This window comes from Empidonax traillii, unplaced genomic scaffold (assembly GCF_003031625.1).
Source record: "Empidonax traillii isolate 1590-97213 ecotype Southwest subspecies unplaced genomic scaffold, ASM303162v1 scaffold413:size1348891, whole genome shotgun sequence".
Classification (NCBI taxonomy): Eukaryota; Metazoa; Chordata; class Aves; order Passeriformes; family Tyrannidae; genus Empidonax; species Empidonax traillii.
Genome location: NW_020955606.1, coordinates 1323112 through 1340356, shown reverse-complemented (window position 1 = coordinate 1340356; position 17245 = coordinate 1323112). Strand labels below are relative to the sequence as shown.

General features: G+C 42.2%; 1 protein-coding gene across 1 annotated transcript in view; it reads right to left on the bottom strand.

The window, feature by feature from the left end:
* Positions 1 to 187: 187 nt before the first annotated feature.
* The window catches only part of RSPRY1 (ring finger and SPRY domain containing 1), a 33529-nt gene continuing 16471 nt past the window's right edge, over positions 188 to 17245 (bottom strand). Inside the window, exons 4-15 of the mRNA XM_027893952.1 lie at positions 16388 to 16500; positions 13958 to 14084; positions 12492 to 12550; positions 12105 to 12171; positions 11441 to 11572; positions 10195 to 10310; positions 9274 to 9417; positions 7080 to 7191; positions 5973 to 6075; positions 4408 to 4560; positions 2921 to 3025; positions 188 to 2045 (exon numbers count right to left, since the gene is read on the bottom strand). Coding sequence (XP_027749753.1) covers positions 1949 to 2045; positions 2921 to 3025; positions 4408 to 4560; positions 5973 to 6075; positions 7080 to 7191; positions 9274 to 9417; positions 10195 to 10310; positions 11441 to 11572; positions 12105 to 12171; positions 12492 to 12550; positions 13958 to 14084; positions 16388 to 16500 — 1328 coding nt within the window. The 3' untranslated portion in view covers positions 188 to 1948. The remainder of the gene's footprint in view (positions 2046 to 2920; positions 3026 to 4407; positions 4561 to 5972; positions 6076 to 7079; positions 7192 to 9273; positions 9418 to 10194; positions 10311 to 11440; positions 11573 to 12104; positions 12172 to 12491; positions 12551 to 13957; positions 14085 to 16387; positions 16501 to 17245) is intronic.

Below are 17245 nucleotides of genomic sequence, written 5' to 3'. Positions count from 1 at the left end.
AAAAATTCCAATTGTTGCATTTGGAAGCGCTTGAAGTGATTCTGAAATTCTGACACCCTCGTGGCAGTGATGGTGGTCACGTTTGCTCACTGAGCACCGAGCAGGAAGGGACTCAGCCCTGACTGGACACGTGGATTACAGCAAAACATTGCAAAGTACAGTCAGTGAGGAAATGAGGTCCCCGTGGCAGATCTGCCGGTCTGACTCGAATCAAACCTTCCATCCAAGGTGGAAGAGAATTCACATTTTAGCAAAAACACTTAACCAGCACACACCACTTCTGGATTCAGTCTGTATTTGGACAAAAGTCAACAAGAAAACGATGGACAGAACTTTCCTAATTCACACATCTCTGGATGAAGTTCAGCACCCTTGAGTTAGCAAAGGCAGAAGGTGAAAGGAGTTTGCTAGAGAGCTGGATCCTTTGACCTGTGTGCAGAGCTCAGGTCAGTAGGAAGCCAGAATGCTCAGCAGGAAGAAGCCTCGGCTCTGCTTTGTTAATATTTGATAGTACAATAAAATATAATAAACGACTTTAAAAATAAGCTACATCGCAGCGTGAGAATTCACAACAGCCTCTGCTGTTGAATCGCTGCCAAGAAGTGGGATGGTTTTGGTGTGAATTGTGTGTGAATTAGTAAAGTTCCACTTCACAGACAGACAATTTAAAAAATAAAAAAATCAAAAAAAAAAAAATCAAACTGTGCAAGTCTTGGAAGAGACGGAGTCGTATCCTCAGTTGGTGCAAAATAAGCAGAACTCCACTGATTTTTGTGCTACTTCACTGACCCCAGCTGTGAACCCTGATTCCTTGGAGAAACCTAGTAAACCAGTCAAGAGCTGCCTGCTGAAATGCATCCTCAACATACAAGCATCACGAATGTGTAATTCAAGTGGAACAGAGTTTCCCACTGTATGATCCCTACCAAAAATATGAAGTGTGGCCCCCAAACCTGCTCAGAGCAGGACTGACACATGGCAAGCAAGGTGCATTTTTAAGGAGTTACAGAATAAGACTGAAATTGGTACCCAAATAACCTTTTTTAAATAAACTGGCCCCAAATTATCCTCTAATATTTTAAGATAGCTCGATTTTTCCAAAGTGAATATAACTTTCAAAAACAACACTGATTAAAAAAGATGTTCAATGATACCTTAAAAAATACCCAGAATATCAAATTAATTCCAGTCCAGCATTATAATTAGTTAAGAATACCTCCTGAAAATTATAACCTCACAAAAAAACGTGGGTACTGAAGTTAAAAGCATCAGAAACATTATGTACTTGAAAATACCACCGATCTCTTAACATTTAAAAACAAATCAGAACATTCTTTGGAATCACCAAGTTATTAAAACCTGTGAGTTTCTCTACAGTCTCCACACTGTCTTCTCAAATCAGTCTGTGTACAGATTCAGTCTCTGAGCAGTTCAATATCCACTATTGGAAAACACAGAGTCTCTGACCAGCAGGAGGCTACATTAAACAGGAAAACATTGGCATTCTCTTTTCAGTACTGACTTCTGCCAAAAATAGAGACTTTTCGAGCACAAGACAGCACGGCCCTGTTTTGGGAGACACTTATTCTCTCTTCTTGTCTAAAATGCATTGTACGTGTAACTTCCAGTGCAAATTTCTTCAGCACTTGCGACAGGCGAGAAGGAAAGGGGGAAGGAGAGACACTCCCCTCTGCTCTTCAGAGGAACCAACAGCCACAGCACGCTGACCTAGCAGCTCTCCTTACTGCTGGAACCAGCTCCCATTGCTGGCAAGCTGGAGATAGCTTATTAAAGATCTCGGTTTTTAAGATAAACAGATTAACGGGTTAGCATGAAATCTGGCCGTGGCTATGGTTCTATGTGCATAAAGATTGGGTAGAGATGCTTTCCCCTTTCAGTACTGGTTGGTGTTCACTGCAAACAAGTCTGTGGTGTTTCTCCACGTGTGTCATGAAATGTGAGAGATCTGTCTGACTCGGGTTTGTATTTCCTGTCGGCACAAAGGGCAGGTCTCCAGTTGCAAGGCACACTCCATGCACAGGTCGCTGAAGGAGAAGAAAAAGAGAGTCACTTAAAGCCTGCACTTGAACTAAACAACAACAGCATAACACAAGCACTAAAGCAGTTCAGTCAGCCTGCCAGAGACACAGCCAAGTTAAATACTTCAGTGTGGAGACTGGGTATTGCAAGTCAGGTGCTGAGGATCTGTGTGCAGGCTTCGAGAGCAGCTCCTGCTCAGCATCACACTTGCCTGCTGTTCATTAATCTCTGCACTCACTCTGCAGAGCAGCAGCCCCAGTGCCCTGCAGGAAGCTCCTCCACTTATTGTTGACACACACCTGTCACATCTCTTTTTAACCTTCCAGCATTTACACCCATGGCAAGACTCCTTCCAGGAGTGCTCTGAAAACCCTAAGGAACTGGACTTAATTAATTTCCTGCTTGAAGGAAGGAAAGTGCTATTATGGCATAAACTTGTACTGCTGCCCCATTTTTAGCTTTTAGAGGATTTTGTGACTTGGGACAATCCATTTGTTGAACATTAATGGACTATTTGAGTATATTTTGAATTTTCTCCTCTCCTCACGTGATCTGGATTTCACAGCATCTCTACCAAGCACTAATCAGAAGAGCCTTTGACACCAGGGAATTCAGACTTGGTAGCTCAGGGGTAGCACACACACACTGTAGCCACAGAACTTCCCCAAACACACACACAATTAGGGATTCAATCTGCTCAGGTCTAGGGTGAGGGGAGTGGTGGGAATACTGTGCTTATCCTCTACTTGTCACATCCTTAAAAGAAGGGTAGGTTATTTCCTTCATGCTGGGAAGTCAAGACAAGCAGGGACTGCTCATCTAAGCTGAATGCCACACACAACAATTTCCCGTTCCTTTGGGTTGGTTTTGAAGGTTTTACCTGTGTCCACACGGCCTGAGTTCTGTGTCTGCTACCTCATCACAGCAAAGGGTGCAGCAGTTCTCTCGGATGCTCACTTGCTTCAACAGAGCCAGGCGCCTGTGTCTGAGGGGAAAGAGAGAGAAAGCACCCCTCAAACACATCAGTTTGAATCAAAGCAACCCCAACTCAAATAAACCTCACAAGCCCACGCATCAAAAAAATTCAGAAGCCCTACAATGCTCTAACGCAGTTCAAAAGAATAAAAATCAAAAATAAAATCAACAGCCACAAGGGAGAGTAAACAGATAAAAATCCCTTATTTGATGAAATAAGACATTTCACATTTTAGTTGCACTGAATTCAGCACAATTCTACATGAGTTTATGTTAAATCCTGAGATGGATAATTAGGGTCAACTCATACAAGCCCTTGCCTTATTTCCTATCACTTCTAAGATGATCAGAGCTATCTTTTTTAGAACTGGCTACAACAACAGTGTCCAACCTCGAATGGAGCCTGGAACATTTCATCTGAAAAGGGGGATGAACAAAATTGTACCAACTTTGCCAATGTGCGACTCCAATCCAGGGGTATTTTTTTGTTTTCCTTTTCTTTTTAAACACTAAGATACCGAAGTACCTAAAGTGCACTTGACTGAAGAGCTTGGTAATTCAAAACCAGTCTCCAAATTTCACTACAGCCAGGGGTACCCCCCCCCACCCCCAACAGCTCCCACTTTAATTAGGTGCAACCTAAGATAATTTCAACCAACACACACATCAGCACCAGTCCAAGGGCCATCTTCAGACAGGAAATCCAGGGTACACCATATCCCAGATTACACTGAATACTGTTACTGTTTGTGTTCCAGGAAGTTATTGTATGACTAATAACTGAAACCAGACAAAACCCAGCGATTTATTAGGTTTTGTTCCTGCCAGAAATTTGTTGAAGAAAAATGTGCCCAAACCCGTTTCTATCTGGCTTGGTTTATATTTAGATGGGAAAACAGTTCTAAATTTGAATGACCTTTGTCAGTACTATCCTTCACAAGCAGGGCAATTTTCATCTGGATCAAAAAAGAAGGCAAAATTCAAGACTTAGAATCATTCAGTACCTCCATCCTGCCAAATCACAAATTAGGCCAATTTTAAATATAACATCTTATTTTAATTAAGACTATACCTCCTTAACCAAGCTCACCCTTCTTAGGTGGCAGGAAATACTTTTACTAAAAACAGCTGTGTGGTACTAGTTAATTTTAACTTAGCTTAATATTGAACAAACAAATACTTTAATTTCATGGATTTTGGTTGCACATCCCCTGCCCTACTCATGTAAATTGCACTGGAGCCTGTTGTCTCATCCTTTGAGGAAAGGGACCCATGGAAGCATGACCTCATAAAAAATTCACTTTGCTTAGCACAACACAGGACTCTGCAACTCAGAAGTGAAGCATTTTCTTTCTCTGCAGGCAAACACACAAACCAAGACAGCAGGATTACCTGGGCAAAATGATTTTCTCCTCTGCTGTCAGAAAGGCATAATCGTTGAAGGTACTAAACTTCATTGCTGGGGGGTACTTGAAGGGTTTTGCCCCAAAGTTGAACTCACATTGCTGATAGGACATGAAACTCGCTGCAGCAAAAAAGCCAGACCTGCAACGTGATGGACAGGTATTTTAGAATGACTTAAAGAACAGCAGAGCTTTCTAGACATGTTACTGCTATTACCATACAAAAATATACCCTGAGACCAAGAGACAAGTCCCTTCAATACCAGAGTTTTGCAGAGATGGAGAACATCCACTGTCAGCTACACGCACCTTGTTTAGTTCTCAACTCCTGAATTTATCGGAATTTCCTATTTGACTCAGCCCACACTGCCTACTCTACAACCAGGATTAGTCACACTTACACCAGGAGCAGACACATCTATCTGAATTCCTACAACCTCCTTGCACTGAGCAGCTCAGCCATCTCCTTCAGAAGTGGAAAGAAGTGTTTTTTCTCCCAAACAGCTGCTGTTGGCAGAGCTGTGAGGAACAGCACCAGTGCAAGGGACACCTCCACGTCCTCTGCTCCTTCTGGTTTACCTGAGCAGGCACAAAGTTGAGGAACTTGAAGCTCTTGTAGGTTTGTGAAGGACCTGTGCAGGAGGAGCCCAGGTCTGAGCTCTCCCAGCACACAACACCCACTTGGTTCCTCCTGGCCTGTGCAGGATTCTCTCAGGACAGCTGCCTTTTCTTCACAGCCACACAGACAGCTTGTGAAAACACAGCTATTGCCTCTTTCAGATTTATTGACTCGAGGGCCCAAGTTCAAGTACTTGTTAGGGTATTACTGAATATATAAATTACATACTCAAAGAACTGCAAGCTGAACAGACAAGATACTCTGCAACTCTTTACACTGAACTACTCTTTGCCTCTGGGACACAGGAGGATTAATTTACAAAGTACTGTAATGTTTAATTAAGCTACACAGGAAGCTGCTTTATCAAGTATTACAGCAGCTTATGTTTTCAGAACTGAAAGGCTGAAACTCCCTATGAGAGTTGGAGGAGCCAGCCACGTGTTCATTTTTACAGGAGTTTGCAAAAATAAACCTAAACACCTTTCTGTAATGCTACCAAGAGATGTCCTCCCCTCAATATACTCAATGTGCTACTCCAGGAGCTGTCCCCAGGGAATGGCAATCAATTAATTTGGACCCTTCAGCATTTACAGGACTGAGGCTTTATTTTTTAAAAGAGGAAAAATTCCTCAAGCACCAGAAAATTGCTGATCTTTGCTACAGCCTCCTTCTACTCTAATGCTGCGCTAATTTGACAGTAGAAAACATCAGGTTGAACCTACCTTTGGAAAGTCCAAAGTATTTATTTTGCACCCTGAAATCCACCTGTAAAATTATATCCTTCTTGCTTGCTAAGCAACTTTCAACTGGGAAACCTGCATAATGATGGCTTCAGGTAAGTAAATACGAATTTACATCTCAAATTAGAAACTCTTCATATAACTAAAACAATTACCCACAGAGGTCATGTCCTTCCAAATGAGCATAATACTTACACAGCAGATGAAAATACTTGCTTCTCAGCAGGAAGCTGGTTTCCATTTAAATAGAAGATCATTTGCTTTTCTTGCAAGTCTAGTAGAAATCCTATTGTGTCTCCTTACATGCAAAACAAGAGATAATTTAAAGATTTCACTTCTGTTAAATGCCACCAGCTGAAACAGTTATTGTTTTGAGTATCACATGTCACTGTGAGTTGTCTCACTTAAAAGGAACTGTTTGCAAAAGCACAAAGGAGGAGACATTGATACAGACAGTAATTAAAAAAAAAAAAAGAGGAAAATAGTAAATAAAAATAAAGTATTTTAGTCTGCCAGAGCATTAATACTACACAGTTATAGAAATATTGCAGAGTATTTGCCAAAGCTGCACTCTGTCACTCCTTGGCTATTTTACCCCTGTTGGAAGATAGACTTTAGCAAGTGTGTGTTCTGGGGATAAATTTCCAATCTGCTTGTGCTTTTTAAGAGGTGTTTTCATTTAGCCATCCTTGGGAGAAAGTTTTCATAGGAGAGAAGGTGGCACAGTTCACACAAGCATGGCATGCACAGGCTCCTACCAAGATTTCAAAGCTGAGATCAAGAACAGAACTTTTGCTGTCCAAGTAGTTATCCAAGAATTTAAAGTAAGCAAGACAGTGCAACTCCTCCTTAAAAAAAAAAAAAAAAAAAAAGTCTAATTGAGAAATCAAGTTTTTTTTCCCCTTCTCTACAATAACTCTTTGAACCCAGAAAAGAAGATTTCAGCCTTGCTTTTGTAGGGCTACAAACATCTGGAAAAAAAGCCTTATGATTAAAAGTCTTATGATTAAATGTCCAGCAATGTTAATTGGTGCTGTGGTCTGTGCTCTGCCTTTGAAAAGAAAAAACTACTTAAGCAACAAGATTCTCCTCACACAAACTGGGCAGCAAGACTGTAATGCCCACTTGGCACGTTCAAACCAGTGCTGGAGATGCAATAATTCTTAAACCTTTCAGGATCATTGGGATTAGGGAGCCAACAGCTCTGTTCACACACACTAACAGACACCTGCAAGAGTTAAAAAAAAGAACAAAACCCTGTGCAGAAATCCAGTTGGGATAAGCAGAAGATGGGCTGAATACCTTCTTTCCAGCAGGGATGGGAATGTGGTTTACTTCTGGCGTTGTACCAGATCAGCTGCCGGCAGCCGTCGTACGCGCAGGAGTACTCGTCGTCCCCGATGCCGTAACCTTCCTTTAGATAAAGAGAGCGGAGCATTTCAGTCTGCAGCCCTTCCTCCCACAGAACAGCTTGTTTTTATGCACCTGAACCACTCCTCTAAGAACAGGAAGGGTTTCTCCCACTTTCATCAGGGTAATGTTTTTGTGTTTGTTTTTTTTTTTCAAACCAGTCGTAGTTTCGTTTTCACAGAGAAAAGGAATTTGTTGGGGAGAAGTGGATATTGTTTCCATTCTCTGTGACCTCAAGCCACTCCTGTCTGTTAAAATATTTAATAATCAGAAGGCCAGTACCCAAAGAGCCACGTTAAAAATTTCTGCATCTTAAAAGGTCACCACAGAATGGTAACAGCTCTTTTATCTTGAAGTCCCAGCACCAAAAACTTGCAGTGCCTTCCCCCACGAGATACCCACGTGCCACCAGAACCCGCAGCACACAAAGAACAAACCCACAGCCCCTTCGCAGAATTTGTTGCATATTGTGTTCCTTTTCAGTGCCAGCCCTCCCTCGAAGTGTGAAAACATTACCAAGTGATAAGGTCCAAGGCAAAACACAAACTAAGAGTTTCAGAGTGGGAGAAAAAAAAAGAAATCTGTCACGTAGCAGAGCCCAAACGTGAAACCCCAAAGTGTCATGGAAGGTAAGAAACCTCCTCAGGCTCAGCAATGATTTGTCTGGAGTGCAAATACCAGGCAGCACCTGATTACACAAGGCCCCCATGTCCCAAATTAAAGCTAAGCCCAGCTAATGGGTGTTTAATGTCATATTTAGGGCTGGTCTCTTTGTTACACACGCTGTAAATAAAGAGCATGTGGCTTCTGAGGGCTGTGATTGGGACATACCCAGATGATGATGTCCTTGTATTTCAGGGGCACACACTTGATGAACTCAGAGAACAGTCAAATTTAGCCACCAGCAAAGCAGCAGCAGCAGCAGCAACAGGAAAATCACCCTGCTCAGAGATGAAACATCTCCCATTTTCCTACCTTGCACTCACAGAAAAATGGACATACACCAAGCTCCTTAACAGTAAGTGGGGGGAAAAAAAAATCTTTTAAGCCTCTTAGCAGTCTAAAGGCAGACACATGGCCTTTTATTTCCAACAGTTTCTATTACACTCAGTGTCTACAAGGCCTGTGCTCAGCACAGGTCTGCATTGTATTTTTTTCTTTTTTTGTGTGTGTGTGGGGTTTACTTATTTTTTTTTTAGTTTAAATTTAAATCACACTTCCATTCCATGCTAGGAAGTAAAGCTAGACAGTAAAGAAGGGCTATAGGTGTATTTTTTTAAACTCAAGTTCAGCCAGTAGAAGAGTCAACTTAAAATCCCAGTGCTGTCTTTCCATTCTCAGCAGTAGGTGAGGCCAGACATGACTTTCAGTCCTAAAATTCCAGCTTAGAATTAAGAATAACATACAAAGTTATCTGGATGAGAAGGACAGCAAAGCAAACTATAAAATATGTCAGTTGTTCTGGACTACCAGAATAAAGGCAAAGGGGTAGAAGGTTTTAATCCTTTTGTAATCCTTATTTTTAATTAAAAAGAAGCTTTCACACCCCCAAACTGTACCACATTGCTGCTCTCAGCAGACCAAATAATATCATGCTATCCCAGTGTCAATTGAAGTAAGTTCTTTCCCTTATGAAAGTTAATTTAAGAGGAAAGCCTGTCCAAGAGGGCTGCTTGCTGACCTGTGTAAAAGAGTGCATGGTGAACTGCTGGTTCCTAGTGATTTACTGTTTATTTACAAAACCAGACAGTAACCACAGCTATCTGAAGAATTTCCAAGAAGAGAATAAGCCACAAGAAACAAGTTTCCCGCAGCTTCCAGACAACAGCAAGCAGATAAGTTGTCATTTTTAGCAGCTCTGCAGGACTGGGGTGAACAGGGTCAGTCTGCACCAGTGACAATACAGATCTCTCTTGCGCCACCAAATTCAACAAAAACAGCTTCATGGAGGCCCAGAAAACCTGAAGGTAACAACCAAGTGCTCAGTCACCAGCACAGAACAACCAGAGCTATTTTCACAGGCGCTGCAAGTGGAAAAACACCGATGTGACATCACCAGCTCGGTGACACCACCACGTGTACTCACGTGGTTGAGAAATTTGCTGTCTTTGGTAGCCCATCCTATCTGCATCACCCCCGAGGTGATGACTGTCACTTCGTAGTACCAGACTCCAGAATCGACACAGAACGTGCACCTGACGCTTTCGAAGGAGGAGGCGTCGCACCGAGCCTGCCAAAACCAAACCAAAAATTCACCTTCCACCCCCCAGTGAGCACTCAAAACTCTCCTCCCCTGGATCAAGTTTCTTGCATGTAAGAATATACTGACATAATTTTAGAGGCACTTCAGACAGAGTGACCTCTCTTTATAGCAGTAATTATCACAAAAACCAGCGAGGAGGCAAGGCTGAAAATTGCTCAGTGGTTAAAGCCACAGGAAAAAAAGAAGGAGTAGGAAGTTGACAAAGTCAATTTAAAGATTTAAAGGACTAAGACAACCAAGACAGGAAGACTTAAATCACTGGTCATTAGCTGACTTCTGGTATGAAGGACAAGGAGGTATTCAATGTTAAGTCATGAAAATTTATCTCTTAAGTAGTTAAACAAGTTTTTAGAAGGAGTTACAGAGGGGAAAAAAAAATCCCACATGGCTGAGACAAAAATCTGATGCTCTTTTCAAGACTACACAGGATAAACAATAGAATTATACTTTGTTTAATTTTAATCAAAGTGAGTGAAAAGCCAGCTGACTCAAGCATCCTCCTGATTTCTCTGAAGTTCTGGGGCACAGATACAGGCACTACTTTAGTTTGAAAGTTTCTACAGTTGAGATCAGTGTAGTGATGTTACAACCCTCCTGATGACAAAGCAAATTTCCTCTACAAAGCTGGCAGAGAACTTGGATTAATTCCAGAAAAAATCGCTGCAGGAAGTAGCAAACCAAGTAGTTGAAACCTGCCTTTTTCTTCAAACTTTTTCAGGTTGAAGCCATGAAACAACATCCTACCTCTAATCCATGTGGCGAGATCTTCAGGTATTCACTGACATCATTACTGTTCAGCATAGCCCTGATGTTGGTCAAGTCAACCTTCTCATATGTAAACTGCCTGCCTTCTTTTAAAACTGCAAAACAAAACCAGTTTTAATCACTGCTGTAGCAAAACCTGATCTGAAGCATTGTCACACAGTGATAATCCATCTCCCCCTGCCATCCAGGTGATTTTTGGGCATAACTGAATGAAGTGTTAACATCCTGCCTGCACGAAAACAGCTTGCAATGCACTGTGTGTTAAATATCCTCTCTAAACATGAAAGCATGACCTGCTCCTCTGACTGGAGCTCCCACAATCTAATTGCTGCTTTCAGGTGCCACTGCTTCAGGACTTGCCATTTTATTTGTATATTCAGCTGGGTAGAAGTTTTTTTCCTGATTCACCACAGTGGAAAAGATTTGGGGATGGGAAGAAGGGGGAAAAATAAGAACTTTAAAAAAAACTAAGTTTTATCCTCTCATTTCCAGGTAGGTGATGAACTTAAATGGAGCCAGAACAGCTCTGTCTCCCCCTGCTTCCCCTTTCCACATGGAAGGATCAGAAGCATTTATCCTGCCATCAAACTGCTGACACATAACATGTTAATTTAGAAATCAAAGATCCTACCTTCATACATCCCAAACTCGCTACAAGACTTCCACAGACTAAACTAACACTGGCACATAAAGCCCAACACACCTTTCACCCAAATTTATCTAAAAGGAACTGGAAACTGCGAGGTTCTCAAGAGCTGCTGCACCCTTGAAATCACAACCAAACAAGCAAATCTGATGATAGCTAGGTCTATCTACTGGATGATTAACATCCCTTGGGATATGACCACAGCAGTGACAGCCACCAGGACTTGTCAGCACTCCAGCTGTTCCACAGAGGCAGAGCTGCACTGCTGAGCCACTCAGCACATTTGCTCAAACGTGGCTTGCAGGAAACTGGTGCAAAGAAGAATTTTCAACTGCAGCTCCACACTGCTTCCTTCAAAAAAAAAACATTTTCCTTGCCAAAATTTCCTTTCCATGGAATTACATCAGATATATTTGCTGGGGTTTTTTGTTTTGTTTTGTTTTGTTCTCTTTTTCAAGGAGATATTACAAATGCAGTCAGGTGTAGTAAGTGCTTACACAAAACAAACACAGAGCAGTCCTCCATCCTCTTTGGAGAAGTGTTTAATATTAAGTGAATCCATCCCTTTGTTATACCTACACAGATTGTCTAAACTCCACTGGGCACAGAATCCAACCTGGCGTTTTAGGTAGTCTGGATTATCTGTCCACTTCTCGAGCAAGATCAGTTGGTCACTAATGCACGATTCAGAAACTGTCATTTTATTTTCACCTGCAATTTAAGAGCGAAAAGGATGATTGCCATAAGCGAGGGATAAGTTTAGTTAAAAATAGTAACATCCTACAAATGCAGCAGAACCCTCCACACACATTTAAACCTCACTATTTTACAAACAGCATGAAATTCTTTCCCCAAGCAGATGTGAAATTACCCTCCCTCAGATTTACCACAGATTTACCACTTCTCAGCACAGAGCTGCACCATCAAGAGACAGATGACAGCTGCTCTCCCTCTCTCCAGGACAGATTTATTTCTTTTCAGGTAACAAAGGTCTCATGTTGTAAGTCATTATGTAGTAATTTCTAAGCTGAGGACTGAGTTTCAGCAAATCTATCAAGGGTTTGTGGGTGGGGGTGTCATTAAAGCAATAAATGTTGTGGGTTTTTTTTTTTCCTGCCTACAAACTCCCAATTGATTCCACCAGTCCAGTCTCTCGTGCTCAGAGCTGTGATCAGGCAAAGGGACAATCCTGCAGCAGGAGCCACAGGGTGACTGTTGACAGCAGCATCAGGCCAATACTCACTTGTTTGTGCAAACTTCTCCAGTGCTATCAGTGCAAAAAGCATCACTGTCGGGTGGGACTGGAAGTTCTAAACAAGGACAGTAAGAAGAGTTATTTGATAAATACCCAGCACAGATGGACAGGGAGAGCTGTGAGTCTGTCACAGAATGTTTCAGGTTCAAAGGAACCTCTGAAGGTCCTGTATTCCCCCCTCCTGTGGAAAGTTGGGTTCAGTAGATCAGGCTACCCAGAAACTCGTCCCACTGACCCGTAATTACCACAGACTCTGGAATCTCACCTTTCTATAACACACTTCCAGTATTTACCAAACTTTTCACAAGAATAATAATAAAAATTGCATTATAATCGCTATGCATGGATACCCACAGGAAGATCAGAGACACTCACCAAGCTCTGAAGTAAATATTCCAATATTCCTGGGCTGAGTAAGCCGATGCTCGCAGGACCTGCAAGAACACCAGGAATGAAACCCCTCCGTGGCAACTGCCACACACTCATCATCACCACCACAGATCTTCCAAACACAAGGCAACAAACTGAAGAACATCTGAGAGTTTCACAGCCATCTAATGCAGAACAGTTATCATTGTTCCCAGTCAAATACTTGCTGCACTTTTAATAATTACAGTTACTGGCACTTCACAGTCCTTTCCAGCTTATCTGCTGTAGGTTCTAGTCATGCTTCTGAGAGTTTGAAATAAGACTCCACCCAGCATTTTCATGCTCATTGCTTTCCAGAAGAGACTCACAGCCTTTTACTTTCAGGGTCAACAAGTGAAGTCCAGCTCCCTTTACCAGTAGCCCAAAACAATCAGAAGTGAGCATCTGATGTCACCAACTTGACAGGTAATTCCACAGTTTGCAGCAGCACCACAGCAAGCAGCCAAATTAAAACAGAAAAGCCCTGAAATACTGTCTGGTGAATCAAAAGGGAATCAAATTCTGGCATTTACAAACTCTGACAAATTGCAGTGGGTTCCAACACTGCACTGACAGATTTGCTGCCTGAGCTGATACAACGAGATCTGTAAGATGAAAAGAGGTACAGGATCTCATTTTGATTTAGTATAATAGGGTAGAAATATTGCAGTACAAAAATGCTTCCAGCCCTTGTTCTTTATTTTCTTTTTTGACAGAAATTGTTTTTTAATAACCATGAAGTGGTACTGGACAATCGCTTTTTTCCTTTATTTCATATCCACTTTCAGGAAAGGAGCAAAAAAATCCCCTCTAGATATAAACCAGTCCATCAGCAGGAAAGAAACTTAATCATCAGTTTCCAAACAGGGTACTGGAAATAACAGGGAGTAAAAATTCTATATGAAAAGTCACTTTAAAATAGAATCTCAGCAATTTTCTTTTAAATAACACAGAAGAGAGAATATTTTCAGGTGACTACAATAGAACAAGACATGTCTATGGGAAAAAGTTTTTTGGGTTTTTTTTTTTTGTTTGTTTGTTTCTATACAGCCTCCAAGGCCACCAGTTTGATACTTCTGCCTACTGGGTAAGGAATATGTCCTCAGTAATTCACAGAGCAGGTCTACAGAGGAGACTGATTACCAGTGCTAAGGCTCCAGAAACACAACATTCCAGAAACATCGATCCTCAATCACTAGCCAGGCATCAGGAGGATTTGTGAGCGGCTCGTTCAAACCCCGGCTGGTGAGATTCGACATTTTAATCGAGCAGATTCTGCCACGCTCATCACCCCTAGTCCCCCACCTTGATGCAGAACATCAATCAGCCCTCAGAAAACACCCCTGACCTCGTCTGCATCGTGGCTACTTAAAGCAGAAGGTGCTGCAGCAACAAGCCCAGTGCCAGCTGTCAGAAGGACCCCAGGGCTTTACCTGCCAACTTCTCTGCCAAGCAGCCGAGCACTGCGGTCGTGTTGCGGTGCTTGGCAGGGTGACAGGCGTCCTGGCAAGCAGCAGCCCCACTCAAGTTCAAGATTTCTGTTAACTTCTGTAATGCATCCTGCAAAAGGGGAAAAAAAAAAAAAAAAAAAGTCAGAAATCTCTTTAACATTTACTGACAGATGCAGCTCAACACATCGCAACGAATGATTGTTACCGGAGTCAGCCTCGCCTAACAGACAGCACGGGGTGATTATCTTCTAAGATAAGGTAATAAAGAACAGATGGGAAGAAAAGGTCGACAGACCCAAGAATTGTAACTTTAAAACCACCACCAGACTGCTGGTCGCTGCAGTGATCAGCAGCTCAGGACATTTGTGGGCATACCTATGTTATAAGTAGATAAAGGCAAACAATACCCAATCAGCACATATGACATCTAACGGTTTCCAGTGTCCTAAAATCACACCCTTTTTCCAAAAGAAAAGGATTGTTTCAGATTTTAGAACTCAGGACTAAAGAGACATGTCCCCCACCCCCCACCCCCTAAAAAAAGCCCACATTCCCATAATAAATTTAGGATGCTGTCAGCTTGCCAGGATGTCATAAATGGTATTCCTGAGAGCATAAATGGCTTTATGTAGTCACATGAATTTGGGAAGTGAATGAGGGTAATAAATCTAAAATGACTTGCTTCATTCAGGCAGGATGGCATGGATAAAATTCAAGACAGGTCTAGAGCATATCCTGCATTTTCAGGGTAGTTAGGGGTTAATCTAGAGCCAGAACAAGTCATCCCACGGGGAGAACCTCACCCTGCAAAGTTCCAAATCATCTTCAACTTTCCAGACTTCATGAAAGTTTCAGCTGATTCAGATTGAAACTGCATAATCTCAGGCAAGGATCTAATTAAAATAGAAGGACTCCTCATATTGAAGTCATCAGCAGCCATTTGGAGGAAAAATGAGCGCTGCTCAAGTGGAATAGATGTGGCTTTTTGAACTGTGTCCTGAGCCACACTAAAATCAGTTTACTGTGCTGAAGTCTGAGGTCTGTCCAGAGATCACACTGAAAAGTAGTTATGTTCTTAAAAGGAAAGCCACAAAAACAGAACTGATGAACAGGACTGAGCTAAGTGGAAAGAACAGAGAAAGAAGAAAATGACTAAGCCATGGACTTGGGATGAAAAAGCCTCACTAAAATTAGACTCTTGACATACTCTGATACTGCTTTTAGCCATTATTAGATCTGTCAGAGATCAACTATTTTGAGTTAAATAAAGACTTTACAGAATAAACAGTTTACTGCACTGCCATTTTAACCTTATGGACTTTCATAGCCTGCAGTAACAGAAAATGAAATACAGCCTGCTGCTGTTTCCCAGCTGTCGTGGAAGTGGGGCACTGACCTAAAAATCCTTAAGACCAAAAACTTTTAAGCTTATGAACAGCGGCACACACTTCACTAGGCTGCATGGGAGCAGCACATCCCACAGCTGCAGCTCCGTGTGACAGTCAGAATTACACTTCTCGTGTTCAAAATGCCTCAGATGCCTTTAGTCAATTTAGCCAAGAGGAAACAAACCCATTTCAGGTAGTTTGAGAGCCTGACTAGTTCTTCAGCCACTCGTGGAACCAGCTTTTTATATCCCTACCACCACCAGTGGAAAACTAGACCTGGCAGCATCAGCAGCTGGAGAAATGAAGGCTGCAGTGATGTGATCATCAGTTTCTGAAGAAGTGACATCATGACAAGCATTTGAAGACAGACAAGTTCTCTGTACAATCATTATGTTCAGCATGTTAAAGCACTAACCCACCTGCACCAACACAATGTGAACACCTCAGGTCATTTTCCCACCCAAAACCAGATCAGTGGTCAGTAAAAAAAAAAAAAAAACAAACATATATATATACATATATATACTCTAATTAACCAAAACAATATAGATATTTCATAATTCAAACATGTCATTTGTTTCACTTAACACAACCCCCTTGAGCTGCATTCCTTACGTGCAGGGTAGGAACAAATTCAACAGTGACTTGTAAACGTGCAGCTTTCTGAAGGTGAGAACAGAAGGGCAGAACTTGAACAGCTCCTGCAGCACCTGCACAGCACAGGGCTCTCTGTACCCCATGGCAGGGGAGGGCAGCAACAGCTGAAGCCCAAAGAGCTCTTGCTCTTTCCTATAAATAATTTTTTTTTTTTTTTGGGGGGGGGGGGGAAGAGAATGCTTCAAGCAATAATTAGCACTTAGATACCAAGTCACCACAAATTACTCCAAGTCGAAGGTTACACCCCTTTTCTGAACCACTGACGGTCTTGCTTCACTGGCGAAACCCACCCTTAACAGATCATGGGTGTGGCAACCACGAGTAACCGACGTTCAGCCACAGATAAACACATTTGCTCGCGACTCACTTTTGTTGGCAGTGGACATTCATCGAGCAGCAGCGTTATAACAGCTGGTCCCAGGGGATCTTCTAATGGAATAACTCTAATTAAAGATTGGACAACTTCCAACCAGCCTTCATCTGTCAACCACAAAACAGAAGCGACGCTCAGAATTAACACTGCAGTCCTGAAAGTGTTCAAAATACATCCCCCCTAAGTGTAAACTGAAAAATCCTCCAGATTACCCAGCGGGTTTGCAGACACCAGGGAGAACAGTTCACTTTTTACATCACTACTTTAGAAGTTTAAATTCCAGAAGGAAAAAAAAAAAAGCTTATAGGAGGTTGGGTAATAGTGAAAGCCCTGCTGTTTGGAGAGCAATCTTGCCCAGGCCATCCTTTGGTTCCCACTGCTGTTGGGAAGGGCTGCTCCTGGTGCACTTGGTTCTGGTGTGACACTCAAGAGTTCAGCATCCAGTGCCAACTCTCAAGTGTTAAATGCTGCACCCACAATGACAAGGAAATAGTTTTAACCACACTCAGATCACTCTTCCTGAGTTCCCTCAAGTAACAGGGGCCTCAGGGAAACTCCACCAGTTTGTCCCATGCCTGCTGGTCTAGAGAAAGTTTGTTTTCCTAAGGAACAGCTCTCACTGTTGAGTGAGTTAGACGAGGGCTTTTGCTTGCAAGCAAACAACAATCCACATATAAGATGTTAACCTATCAATAAACAAATCTGGATTTACAGGAAAGTAACTCCCTCAGAAGTGAAAATAAAGAGTCTGTATCTGTATACAGGCAAGTGAGGCTGAAGTGATGATGTTGCTGCCTCCAACAGTGACAAGCACACAGCAGTAACTCACTGGGGTTTGAGTTTTGTCAGCAC